This window comes from Gallus gallus, chromosome 14 (assembly GCF_016699485.2).
Source record: "Gallus gallus isolate bGalGal1 chromosome 14, bGalGal1.mat.broiler.GRCg7b, whole genome shotgun sequence".
In the NCBI taxonomy this organism is placed as follows: Eukaryota; Metazoa; Chordata; class Aves; order Galliformes; family Phasianidae; genus Gallus; species Gallus gallus.
Genome location: NC_052545.1, coordinates 9,981,693 through 9,995,796, shown reverse-complemented (window position 1 = coordinate 9,995,796; position 14,104 = coordinate 9,981,693). Strand labels below are relative to the sequence as shown.

Genomic DNA, 14,104 nt, shown 5'->3' with positions numbered 1-14,104 from the left:
ACGTGCCCCAAGAAGAAAAGGAAACATCAAAAAAACCTTCAGTTATTGAGAACAGTACTCAGGGAGGGAATTCCTTAATGCATCATCTCAAAATTGACATGGGAATAGCACAAATACTGGAGCTTGTTTAAACCAGTCATTTAAAAACTAAAAGGCATCCAAAATTTACTTTCCTAGCAGTATTTTCTTCTGAAATTGCAATTTCTTAAGATATTTCCTAGAAGCTGCCAGCATCCCAGAAATTAATGCTAGAATGTAGTGACATTCTGATACAAGCTCAGTTTTATCGCTGTCTGCTTAGGGCACAGTGCTGCTGATCAGAGTACCTAATTCTACAGAAAAATTGGGAATACAAATCCTGACATGTACTGGAAGCCTGCAGAGACAGCAGTTGTCTTGGACTGTGTTGTATTTCTCACCACTTAATTGCAAACTCACGGCAAAAGGAAAACTTGATCCACTTAAGGCATGTGCCATTGAAACACTTCACTTCCCACTACCTGTAATCTATGTACACAGGTGGCAAAATAATGTAAACTAGATTGCATTGACTGGGAATAAGAAATGTTAAAATCACCACAAGATACAAATTAAAAACAAAAACAAACACACCTAACATAAAGATTGGTGCATTTTACAACAGGAAAAAAATACATACGTACCAAAAACATAAATTGAAATCTAACTTAAAAATACTTGCTGGTGTTTTCAGTTATCAACAGCACCCATAAAGGCATGAGGGCCATCACATGTCCACAGCCCCAACTGCAAGTCTAATGACAGGTTTGAGCAAAGAAATCCTCTAAGAACTTGGCTCTCATTACCAAGACAGGGAATGCATTACAGTGGAAACCTATCATTCTATTTAGAGCTTACCTTTAGAGACTGCAGATTTTAACTTTACACCATTTATACTATTAGACTTGAGAATCTGGATGGCAGAAATTTGTATAGGCAGAATCAAGGCTACCATGAAGACTCTACTGCAAGCTTTACAAACGAACTAGTAAAATATTTTCTTCCATTTATCTTATTTGTACACGGCTCCTTCCTGGAAAACCCTTTCATTCGTTAAGCTCAGATGTAACTAAATTAGGAGGTAAAAAAAAATCCAAAATCTAAAAAAAAAAAAATCCAACAGAAAAACCCACAGATTTCCCCCCAAACTCCAAAACAATCAATATGAGGGTTATACAATCGTCAACATCAAAGAGAGAAGACACACCTTGTGGAAAAGCGCATGAAAGAAGGCATTTCCCAGAGCTCTACTTCCAGACAAATCCTCTTCAACGTCCACGTCATCACTCACCGAAGGAAAATTTTATAGAAAATTTTATTCAACATACAACATTTTCCAGCAAAAAAAGGCAATATACAGGAAGAGTTGTTGTACACTGCAGCTACAGAAACAAAATAAAATACTGGAAAAGAATGTAAAGTTAAGTGTGAATTGCTGATTCTATCTTTACTGCACTCAAAACTAGACACGCGGCTGGCATTAGCTCCAAAATAAAAGGAAGCAGTCTGGGGACTGAAAGAAAACTACACACAATGAATATCAACATCAGTGAAATTCACTTGCAGACTCACCCAACAAAATTATCCTCCAAGTGTTAAATTGTACATGTTCATTCATTAAATATACAATTTCATTTCTTCTTTTTTTTCTTTTTTTTTCCTCCTTTTTTATACAAAGTCAACAGCTTACTAAACACTAGTGAGCATGCCCCTCTGTGCTAAAAGGCTATTTCTCGTGTTTTCCCCGTCTCTTCCCACGTTAACTAAATTAATGATATTTATAATCCTTTCACTTGCTTTTGCCAACTCTGAGTGTCATTCTATCTGCCAGAAGATGGCATAATAAATTGCAACTGTATTCAACAATGGTTGAAATTTTCATAAAAAGACCCAAATATCTCATTATAGGAGTCAGGGCATCCGCTTGGCAAAACGGGATGCGAAGTAGTGACTAAATTAAATGAAAACTAGTTTATTAAAAAAGATTCTATGCAGCTGGAGGAGACAAAAATCCCAAATAAGTGCCAACAATGTACACAATGAAGTAGAGATTGCTATTTATTGATGATGTGAGTTTTTTGCATTTACAAATGCACAAAAATGTCATTTAAAGTATAACTGAAGGAAATAAATCTGATGTGAGTCTAAACATAAGACTTACTAGCTGCAGTGATGGTGAACACCATACCAGGAAAGGCAGCCAGCCAGCTTATGCCATCTATAAACGTACTACAGACAAATATTTTGCCAATGTCAATTGTTCTACTAAACTCTTCCCTCATTATGCTGACAATTGCCTTGCATTACGTTTACCATAAAATAACTCTCATTGGCATCCAAGCTTTATAAAAACACCTTCATTTTGCTCAAAAAGGGCAGTCAATAGATACAGAGAAGCCAAACTGAACAGCCTCAACAAAATAAAATTAACATCAGCAGCAAATCCTCTTGCTGAAGACTTCAGATATAGTGCACGTGTACCAAAGTTCTACAGTTGTTAAAAAGGTGCACACACACACTTATTTTGTCCCTTGCCTCGACAATCTGGTTTATTAAGTCAGTTATGGATTTTAATAGCTTTTTCAAGGTAAGTGTAGCGACTTCTCTTTGGGGCTTTATTGAAATGGTCAAGCCCTAGCCACGGCCTTGGATGAGACATGTTGCCTAGAAAAGAAAGAGAAAAAAATGAAGTTGTAAGACTGAGTTAAAAAGTTTCGTTTACACAAACTACTCACACGTGCCCTGTTCAGTTTGCTAGCAATTGTACAGCACAGATGAAGACTAAAAACAGTCCTTAGCCTATGGACAACAAGGCTGCTCTCCTGACCATTGCTTTCATTCCATTATTATGTTCTACAATTGTTCCTGCTCCAGATAGCTGGTTTTCCTCTTCTTCAGTCACAGGAGTTAACAGCAGTGAAACAAGTGCTGAAGTAAAAGCTTGCTGTTTTAACTTATGGCCAGAGACATGCCAATCACAGTACCAACTGTCATAGAATTGCTGGGGCTGTTTGAAACAGAAAGGCATCATACAAATGTCATTTAATATAGCAAATGCTGCTGGTTAAGTGATTGCTGCTGTATTAAGTTATCCTTATCACCTGGCTTAAGTAGGAACATTCTCCAAATACGTGCAAAATGCAGATCAGTAGGTAATTCATAAAACATGTAACTGACCTTGTACTCATTTTTCTGATTAAAAAATAGTTACATTTGGACTATGAAGGAAATACACACAACAACTTTTCACTAGTGCAACTCAGTATTACTTTACCTATTACTAATTTTCATAGAAAAAATACACAATCATAGAAGAAAATACAAGATCTTTTTCGTTGCCTGTATCTGCATTCTTGGATACATCCTCCTCAATCAAAACACTGTTTCTTTTCAGTTGATATAATTGCCACAGTTAATGGCAAATACAAATGAACTGCCAATCTGACAGAGACTACCTTAATGTCTTTTAAAGAAAGGAATCAAGTCCTATACTGTTCGCACCACTGCAGTTGTCACTAGAGGCATCATTATGAGTGTGACAGTATCAATTGACATCAACTACATTGATAAAGTTAGAGAAAGACAAAGCTTTAGTGTAAGCTCTGCACACTGAAATACTGTTCATATAAGAATGCATTAGAGTGTCATCACCCAACAGGACAATCTCAGTGAGATTCTACCAAAGTGCATTATATAAAAAGGGCAACTTTCTACGAACTCTCAAATTAAAACCCTTTAGTCTCAAATTCCCCACGACTGCTTCAAACACTTCACATTCTCCCTTTTCCCATTTCTGCCACGTTCTGCAGTTTTGACTGGTTACCTGGTCTTTCACATGACCTTGGCACTACCAACTCTAGTTTTGCTTAGGAAGTCCAATAGTTAGCTTTGGACTATTGCCTTCTGGTTCCCCTCACTCAGCTGACTCACAGAATGAAACCGTGACCCTGCCTGTCCTGAACAGACCAGAGAGGGTTATCTGTCCACTGAAAAATCATCTACTTCCAAGTTAGTCATCTAGAGACTCCTCAAAATTTGTGCAGAAAAACAGAGCCCCAAGCAACACAAGCCGCACTGCCTTCCCTCTGCTCACTGATGGCTCGTTCAGATGCAGATATTCCAAGGTTTGGCAAGTCCTCTCATATTCACAGCCACACACCATAAGTCTGGCTGCATAACATACCATAATGAGATGGCTTTTTGCTGGGTTCATACAAACTGCTCATTAATGGTACAGATCTAAGTCTCTGTGCATTTTGAAATAAATGGACAGTTACAGGATTTCTTTACAACTATTAATATACCCAGAACACAACCTGAGAAAAATCAGAGCAAATTCAGCCCTAGCACAACCCGCCAACAAAAAACAGAGCTCATCATTGTTAGAAAAATAGAATTCTGGAGAGCAAATTGTCCTCAATCTCATTTCTACCAGACAGAGCAGCTCACAAAAAGAAACAGTCAGCTAAGCTAGGGGGAAAAAGCCTTTATGAATTCAAGGCCTTCAACAGAGCCCTGATGGCAAGCTCAAAAGTGCCACTTCCAACTAAAATTCCCAGAAGAGGACTATGGTGAAACTCCTGACCAATTAACTTGATATCTCCTATGTGTAAATTCCTTAGATAATCGAGCTTTAAATATCTGTCAAGTAAATAAGATGGTAAACCACTTCCACAGACAAATTCAGAACAGAGCTGCATTTGTAGCTTGGTGAATCACATCTGAAGAATCTGAAAAGCATCCTATTCACATATGTAATGTTTTTGTTGGATTCTTCAGATTCATTAAAGAAATCAAGGAAGAAGAAGAAATGCCTTAGAGGAATATCTCTTTGTAGTGCACTTAAAATAAGGAGCTTGTGAGGATGCACTTCAGTATCTTTTAAGAATAGTATGAGCACCTATTTCACTAACAATGTGAGAATGAAATACAGGAACAGATGGGCAATACAGACATGGTAAAAGTGACATCATAGCATACTTTACAGGAGAGAGTGTGTGGAAACACCCATTTGGTCACTCAAATGCAAACATTTCACGAGCAATCAAACAGATTATGCAGTAGTTTACATGTCTATAGAATACATATTCTCAAGACTAATAGTTAAGTGTACATACAAGCATACACAAATATCTGCTTAGTTACTATATAATATACATAAAGTAAAAATAACTACTCTGTTCCTGCATCCTGAGTTCATGGTAACTGCACTGTAACAACTGGCAGAGCAATTTCAGCAGGTCAAAACAAGTCAGGTTGTTTACGAACTCACCTGGTTGGGGCTCAAAATCTTTCAAGTTCACTTCATACTCATCTTCATTGAGATACTGGTGTCGGCCCATCATTACAATTGCAAATTTAAACTATGAAAAGGAAGAAAACTGTTAAAATACTCCATTAAAATAAAGCTTCCAAGTCTAATTTCACAGTCTAACACTGATTGGCATTCTACTGAGGTCAATCCTGTTTAAGACCTTCATCAACTACTAGGACAGTGGGATAAAACGAACAGTCAGGAAATTCTGAGAATGCATCTGGAATACTGTGTCCAGTTTCAGGCTCCCCAGTGAAAACAAACTGGCAACTAATTGCAGAGAGTCCAGCAAAAGGCCCAGTAAGACACACAGTGGACTGGAGCAGAAGGCATACAAGCAGCTAGGGAAACTGTGTTTATGTAGCCCAAAAGAGGCTAATGGGCACCTACTTGTCAGTTAATGGACTGATGGATACAGTGAAGACCAAAGCACTTACCCCCACAAAGCACAGCAAAAGGACTTAGGATAATTATCACATGCTGCCAAATGATGAATTCTGGTCTCATGTAAGAAAAAAAAATCCTCAAAATGACAGCAGTAAAGCTCTAAAATATGCTGCCCAGAATGTGGCAGAATTCCTTCTCTTGGGAGTTTTATAACTGCAGCTAGTTAAAATCCTTAATCCTTAGTGACCTGATTTAACTAAATTAGCTCTGGTTTAAGCAGGAAACTTAAGCTGTGACCTGTTGAGCTTTGGTACCACCTAAACTTTTCTAGGTTATTCTGCTGTTTTTCTGAGCATCTCTTCTATACAGTGCAGAAGTACCACTCCTACACATTCTCCTTAATTATTCTCAGAATGGACATGAAGGCTACTAACTGTTCTATTGATCAACATCTACACTTAAATCTACTGCCTTCCAGTTTCTTAAACTGATACTACAGACTCTACAGTCAGCAATAAAACTCACTGCCGAGTTGTCATTACCTTTTCAAATTCTTTTTCCTGTATGTCCAGCATTGTCTGAATCCGCTTCATAACCTCTCTGAAGTGTTCGCCCTGGCGGTTACAACGAGAGTTTTAACACACAAAAAAAATGGGAAACAAAAGGGGGTACTGTTACTATTTTCTAATTTGAGCTACATCAGAATACTTTGCCTACCTCAACCTCTCAGTTTTTACCAAAATTACTGGAGTGCCAACATCATCCACTTTCATAAATAATTAACAATGTACAACTTGCTATAAATTCAACACCTACAAGTCTTTCTGACTCACCATCATACAAACTAACCATTAATTGACTTGCATGACATATGTAAGTCAGGTTACAGTTAAGAACATTTTAAAAACCCACAGCAAAACATGGGTTCAGAAAAGCCCTGTTTTCTTAGAACCTTTGCAGCTGCAATGCTCCCCTCTCAAGTAGTAAATTTTGTAGCATTCTTCTGCATGCTGTTTATATGAGCTGCTGAAAATACACAGAGCTAGATGGCATTTACTTAAAGATCAGTAACACAATAGCTGCCATAGGGAAATATAGTGCACAGAGTTTCCACCATAAATTAAGACAGGATTTTATTCTAAATTTTCAGATTTTGCTGTGCATTGCTCAAAATACAGTAAAATGTCACACGATTCAGAGACCTGGACATTCTTTCTCACTCCAAAACCTTTTACAAAATCAGGCACATTTCATATAAACTAACATACAAAGACCAAAGGAGCAGTTTAGAAGCACAAGTGCTAACTGCCCTCAGGAACACACTTTCCTACTGAAAGGAGTGTGACACACTGTTGGAGCAGTATCACATGAAAACTTACATTTAAACTGTGCTTTCAAAATTAGCTTTCACTCTTGTATCAATACAGAACGCGTTCAAAAAAGCAAACCATCATTTCCCATAGTAGTGTATCTCAAGAAGCCAAGCAACCATGGCTTAGGCACTTCTGTCAACAAGCATACATTGGAATTCCTAGTACAGTATTAGCAGTAAGATTCTAAGTTGTTGCTGATGTTGGGTTTTGTTTTGTTGATTTGCTTTTAAAATTAAACAAAAAAAAATCATATATTACATTTACAACATTTCAAGTCCGTCTGATGTGGAAGATCTACAAAGCTTCACTGAAAAACTAAACCATTTTTATATGCAAAGAACTAAGACACAAGTGATTTCACCACAAAAATGCATAAACACAGAACCTTTATACTGGGTTTTTCCTACGGATTTTTACATTAATCAATTAATTTTACTATACTTTAAGAAATCATTAAAGCCACTACTATCCCATAGGGAGGGAGAAAAGGGAGGCATACGTACCTGGTGTATCCTCAGCAAGAACGGAATTCCAAATGTCCCAAAAACCTCCTTGTGGAAATGTGCCACTGTGATTAGCATCTCATTTTCTTTATCTATATCTACCTGGTCCAGAGGAATTTCCTAGATCCAGACACAAAATTATGACTGCAATTAGCTAAAGCTAACTGTATTGTTAGTGATGCAAAACAAGTCAATTTAAAACAACTAAAATAAGCACTCTCTTTGGCAAAGTCCTGTCTCAGCCTTCCCACCCCCACTAAGGCACTCCCCTGTCACAGCAGCACTGCAGCTTCCCATACTCAGTACAGCACTCTCTTGGTTTGCCCAAGTGGCTTTTTTGACATGCAATCTTCCATCAGCTCTAGTTATGAAAATGTCACAGCCCTTCTCCTGTCATCTTATCACTACAACTTTGCATAAGAAGTTTATGCTTCTTTTTTATTTCTGATTATAGAGGCAAGTTAACGCACTCGCAAGATGAAATGTTTAGAGAAATTACACAGTAAGAAAGAAGATTTGGCCAAAGAAACTCTGATTTAAGAAGAAAAGGAAACAGTCTTCCAGAATATAATTCTGCATATGAAAGTGGGATCTCAGCTTAAAAATTTAAATCATGAGCCCCCAAACATGCCTTGGAATTACTGCTAAGAAGGCAGACGTCCTATGGATAGGTGCCACTGCCAACTGTTCTGATACTGTTATATAAACATATGTCAAAATGTAAAGAATGGAACTGTGACAGAGTGGCAGACAAAACAAAGGAAAAACTTTGGAAAGATCATCTTTATAAATATACACGTATCAAGATGTATTCTAACTTGCTGCGAGTACCACGGTATTGGAAAAATCAGCACCCAGGAAAAGATAATGACTTTCTTCATTCAAAGGCAAGTTTTAAAGCAGCATTTACCTCTATTCGAAACGTTCGACTTGTTGCGGGTGACAAACACTCTAACAGCTCATCTTCCTGATGGACGCCAATTATTTTGTAACTTACAATTTCTAGCAGCCTTAAAAACAAATTAAAAAAAGCTTAAAAAAAAACAAAGGTGGAGGAATCTCTTCTCAATTTTACCAGTCCAAGAGTTTTCAATCGTTTGCCAAGTCATTTTAAAGAAAATGACCTCACTTTTCGCTCCTGAGAAGTGAACGGTATGGAATGCTTGAGTTGGAAACATCATTAAATTGAGTTAATAGTTGTGACTGATGAATCTTGGCATCTCAAGAACATAACTTAAGGAAATACAAGACGAATAATTACATAAGGCTCACACTTTTATTTAGTGAGAACTCTCTTAGAGCAAATCCTGAAACTTGTTAACACAGTATCAGCCTTTCATTTGGGTTAACACAGTATCAGCCTTCATTTGATAAGTATTCATAATATTTTAAATTCTAAGGACAATTTTCTGCATACAATCCATGCCATCACTACAGAAATCCAAACTCTTACCTTAATTTCCCTGAACCTTTTTCAGAGAGCTCTACAACTTTTTTACATTCTTCTAAGAGGTCCCGCACACACCCATGCTTATCTGGATATACTGTTATTTCCTGTGGGATATTTAGAACAGAAAAGTGATCAGAGAAACCTGGAACTGTAATCCATCACGTTAAAGCACAGGATACAGTGGACTCTTCATCAAAATCCATCTTTAAAAAATAAAAATTACTGAAGTGAACACCTACTTCATCTTCTAAACATGTTAAGAACAGGCATGGTTTTTGTATAAGGCACAGCTCTGTTCTAACGTGGTGTTCTTTCAGCACATGAACAGCACCACAATCACAGCCTTATCAACTCGGACTAAAAAAGTAATAACGAATAAGAGTAACAGGCAGCCTCACTCACCTCTTCCCTAAATTGGCTATTTAGCCATATGCATTTAAAACTTCTTCTGTTTTCAAAATCAGTTATTTTCATTTTGAGCTTAAAGAAGAAAAGAGAAACACTTTAGGCATACTTTGTATAGGGCAGATGGTATTTTATTTTTTTTACCCACACCAACAAAAACAGAAGACTCTTACCTGTTGATAGTAAAGCTTTTTAGGTTGCCTAGGCTTGAAGAACTGCAGAAGATCTCTTAAAGTACCTTCATAATTGTGCCTAAGGGGATTACCAGGGCCGTCCCTATAACTACAAAAGAAAAATGAAAACCCTAAATATCTCTGCACAAACAGTAAATCAAAGTACCAAGAAAGCTTTTATTCCTGGCTACCAGTTCCACATAACTGCTAACACAGCCTAAGCAGCACTATATTTGGTGCATTAATGATTTTTTTTTTTTTAAGAACAGGCAAGGGCTGGGAGCAGAAATGCCAGTCACTGTGTGCCTTAGCTCTCTTGGATGTTAAAAAGCTCACCTTTTCTCCTGCAGTAGCAGACCTACATTCCTCTGAAACTACTACAGCAGCACTAAAGTCACATGCCTTCAATTGTGAAAGATTAATTTCTGCAATCAAAGGACACAGCAAAATTCCAGAGTGCCCACAGCACTGTAAACTATACAGAGCTGTTCAAACTGGGACAGGCTTGTTGGTGAGGAAGGAAGATATCAGCAGGTTAATAAAGAACCCTCTACATTTCCACAAATACAAAACATTGATACAATCTATGTGCATATATCTATAATGACAAATGTTCTGTCTTCTATGGATTCAAATCCAGTTTTACACAAGTGTGCCAGAAAGCACCACTGGAACAGAAGCACTACTACTAGAAGCTGTGGGAGATCACAGTAATTCTGTTTGGCCAGGATGGAGTTAACTTTCTTCATCTGCAGACTCCCAGTAAATAAACAGTAAAAATAAAAGTCCGAGTCAAGTAAGTCCTATACATAATGTTTTAACAGCAGCAAAAATCCTGCTTTTATCTGCATCTGTTTCTGGTCTCCTCCATTCCAGAAATGTACATTCTTTGAAATAGGATCTCCATTAGTTTAATAATTCGAGCCATACAGTAAGGCTCTGAAACGATTAATGGCTTCAGAAATTTTGTTAAAACAGGGATCCTCCTTTAAAATGCTTCTGTCTCTCAATTTTACTTACTCTTATAAAATGTGCAATTCAGGGAGTCTCTGGTGTCAGACACTGTAATGGTCACTAAACTGTCTTGGCAACTTGCTGTGCTAACATTTTATTGGTAAATAAATGGTTTACAACCTGAAAGAAGCTACAAATTAACTGCAGCCTACCTATTATTGGGCTAAGTATTTTAAAGGGTATTTTAGACACAGAAAACCACGCATAGAAGAAAATCTGTCTTACCCTTGAGACTTGAAAAACTGTAATAGCATTGGATCTGTATTAAGTCTTTGTGCAACTGTCTTTGCAACCTGCAAATAAAATTGTGTGTAAGTTCTGCATGTTTTCAATTATGGCACTGCACTACAATCATACAAGATAGTTAACACGCACAATGGTTAAAAGTCAAGGCTGAAAGGGACCTCTGGAGCTCATCTGGTCCAACTCCAATCATTCATTGTAGTACTTCAACAATATTATGCTATAGAAATTCCATGAGACAAACTCTGTGTTCACTTCTCCAAGGCTAAAGAAACTCCATGTATGTAACTTCTGAACAACGAACAGAGCACGATTCCCAAGAAAATAAGAAGAAATTTCTCTCTTACTACAATAAACCGCAGTCACCAAAAGGCCAAAAAATCCACAGTAACAGCTTAACTCCTACTTTTGTAATTATAGTATTACTATTACTCAGGAAATAAGCAAAAAACTCCCAAGGTTCTTCAATTCACTCAAAAGACATCAGTTTTCTGGGTGGTATCACCACGTTATTCCTATCAGTATTTCATGCTGCAGTCTCACAGGAAGAATGGGAATCTTCTGCCTAGTCTTCCTTTGCCAAAAGGAAGAACTTACAATTAATATAAAAATGAAACAAGTGAGTCACCGAGAAGCAGACACTGGGAAGGATAGCAGAAGTAATCTCTGATTTTCTCTACGTATTCAGGTACTCAAAATCCCACTTCTCATGACAGTAAAATTTGATCTGTTTTCATGTACAAAGTACATAAAACTCTGATAAAAGCAGGTGCAGGAGAACTGTATGGAGCCAGACCCAATAATTAGGCTCTAGGCAGACCAGTCCAACTTTACTTATTTTAAAAACTTTTAAAACAGTTTCACTGTCCAATTTCCCTCTTTTAAAAAGCCTTTTTACTGCCCTTTATGAACACAACAGATTTGGTCTGTTATTGCCACTGAGTCTTAGACAGCACTGTGTGGAGAAAGCAGTAGTTTGGTCTACAAAATTAATATTGTTGCTAAACTACTAGGAAAACAGGTATCATTAGTATCCCAAGGTATTTTTCTATTAACAGCTAAATAAATTGAGCAAGTTTTACACATTGTTCAGAAAGCAAATCCATCATTTCATTAGAACATCAATTTCTAGAGCAGAATGGTCTGTAAAGAATTGTGCTGTCAATTAACTCTTTATTAATACAACAAATACTTTTAAAGCATTAGTGACTTTCCTAATGTTTCCATTATCACAATGCAAGTAATATATAAAAACCTAGCTGCTCTCTTCTAAAAAATATTTATTATGTCTTTGTGAACTAATGCAGAAGTCACTTTAAGCACAAAGAAACAAAAGTAGAGAAACAAATAGGATACGTGCCTGAAAGTAATTCATCCTATTGGACAAAGTAACAACAAAACCAGGGTCGTTGGGGATGGTTTTATCACAGAAAATGACATCCACACGATGATAGAGGTCTCTGAAGTATTCCTTAGCTGTTGGCAGCTCACTGTTATCGTTTTCTGGGTCATCCCTACAAGAGTAGACAAACGACAGCACCATTACATATTACGTTGTTACACGTACACATAGCTAGGGCTCTTAAAAACAGGTTCTACAGTAAGTCAGTGACAGTTGAGAAATACAGTAAGAAAGTTAAGAAACCTTTTTAAAGAGCCGCCACTTGTACACAGTGGAACTAGCACAGTCAGTAGTGACTCACACCCTTGAATACTTCTGTGCAGTTCAAGAGCAAATGCACTTGCACGCTGTGCTTGACCATTGGTAATCTGGCAAGAGGCTGACTCCACTTGTTTCACTGCAGCATTCCAGCAGTGCTCTTCCCTCCCTCTCCACCCTGGCACATCAGTGCATATCTTTATTAACGCTGCCGAACTTTCCATACACCGCTGTGTTAACTGCTTTGCACAGAGGCCAGCACTCCTTGAACCACAGAAGCAAAACCACCTGCACAGATGCTGGTTTGGGTCACTACAGACTGGTACCCCTATCTTCTCAGCAGAGAAATAGCACCAGGGTACAAGCTGTGCACTTACCCAGAAGTCAGCAGCCAGCCAAAGGTGCATAACACCAACTGGGTCAACAGGGAATGCGAGTTCCAAGGCATGACATGAGAAATACATTCATCTCACATAATCTGGGGTAAGAGTGCTGAAGATAGACTAGCTGGCTTCCACCCACTGTCAGCCCATGGAGAGAAACAGAGCAACACAGTTGGGTGTGACCATCAGGAGTGAGAGCATAGAAATGCTGATTTATAGCCCTGACAAGCTTACAAAAGATCCCTTTAATGGATATAAGGAGCAGGAGTTCTCCTTTTGCCTTAGAGAAAACTCCAGTTGAAGCACCAGTACACCTATGAGTTGCATATGCTCAGACAAACTGGGAGAATCACCACAGACCAATATGGAGCGTAATGTGAGCACATGAAAGGAAAAAGGGAAAGTAGTTTAGTTCTAAGGTGAAAGGAGCTCCAAGCCAAGAGCTTGTACAGTAGTAGTGGTACAGAGCCCAAGCCCTGAATTGCTGGTAGGCTCTTCTCTGAGTTATGGTAGCTTCAAGTAAAAAGCTGCAGAACTCAGATGCATTGCTGAACCACACTCTTCAGTAAGAGCAAGATGTATTTTAATATTCAGGAGTATTAGTTTTCTAAACTAGGATGAATTTCCTTAAATGATGTGATGAGGTAATTAAAAAACAACTATCTATCTTCCTGGAATGATCAAATGAGAACTGCTGAGAATTTGTTTACTGCTGGAAAACTAAACCTCACTCCTGTTAAAGCATTAAATTAAAGGAAGTTCTGCTTTCACAGTGAACTAGGTGATTTAATTGTAGCAGTAAATTGGCCCTTTAAAATACATACTTCTGAAACACTATGATGTCACCATCCATGAGTTCATCAAGAGCTTTATCAAGAGACACATCATAGTCTTGAATCCTTTCTGTTAAATTGGGTTTAACTTCCTGCAAGGAAGAACAAGAATCACATAGAATAAACAAGAGACAACAGTGAAAGTCACAATATTAAACTTAATCAAATCAGGTAACTTGTATCTCTTATCTACAGAAAGAAGGGTGTATGTACAGACATACATACTTTAGATAAATGTCATCTTAGCTAACGTTCAGATACACTTCATTGTTACTGGTAAAACTGACCGTTTTTACCAATACTTCACTTTAAAAAATAACTTCTGTTAAAATCCTTAAGTATTTTATC

At 37.6% G+C, this 14,104-nt stretch overlaps 1 protein-coding gene across 5 annotated transcripts in view; it reads right to left on the bottom strand.

Annotated features, from left to right (window-relative positions):
• Positions 1-1,314: 1,314 nt before the first annotated feature.
• Positions 1,315-14,104, bottom strand: part of USP7 (ubiquitin specific peptidase 7) — a 64,703-nt gene continuing 51,913 nt past the window's right edge. For all 5 annotated transcript variants that reach the window (XM_046900554.1, XM_046900552.1, NM_204471.3 and 2 more), the window contains 11 exons: positions 13,748-13,848; positions 12,241-12,394; positions 10,863-10,930; positions 9,624-9,732; positions 9,448-9,525; positions 9,049-9,149; positions 8,506-8,605; positions 7,596-7,715; positions 6,262-6,333; positions 5,291-5,381; positions 1,315-2,682 (listed from right to left, as the gene is read on the bottom strand). In XM_046900554.1, coding sequence (XP_046756510.1) covers positions 2,576-2,682; positions 5,291-5,381; positions 6,262-6,333; positions 7,596-7,715; positions 8,506-8,605; positions 9,049-9,149; positions 9,448-9,525; positions 9,624-9,732; positions 10,863-10,930; positions 12,241-12,394; positions 13,748-13,848 — 1,101 coding nt within the window. In that variant the 3' untranslated portion in view covers positions 1,315-2,575. The remainder of the gene's footprint in view (positions 2,683-5,290; positions 5,382-6,261; positions 6,334-7,595; positions 7,716-8,505; positions 8,606-9,048; positions 9,150-9,447; positions 9,526-9,623; positions 9,733-10,862; positions 10,931-12,240; positions 12,395-13,747; positions 13,849-14,104) is intronic.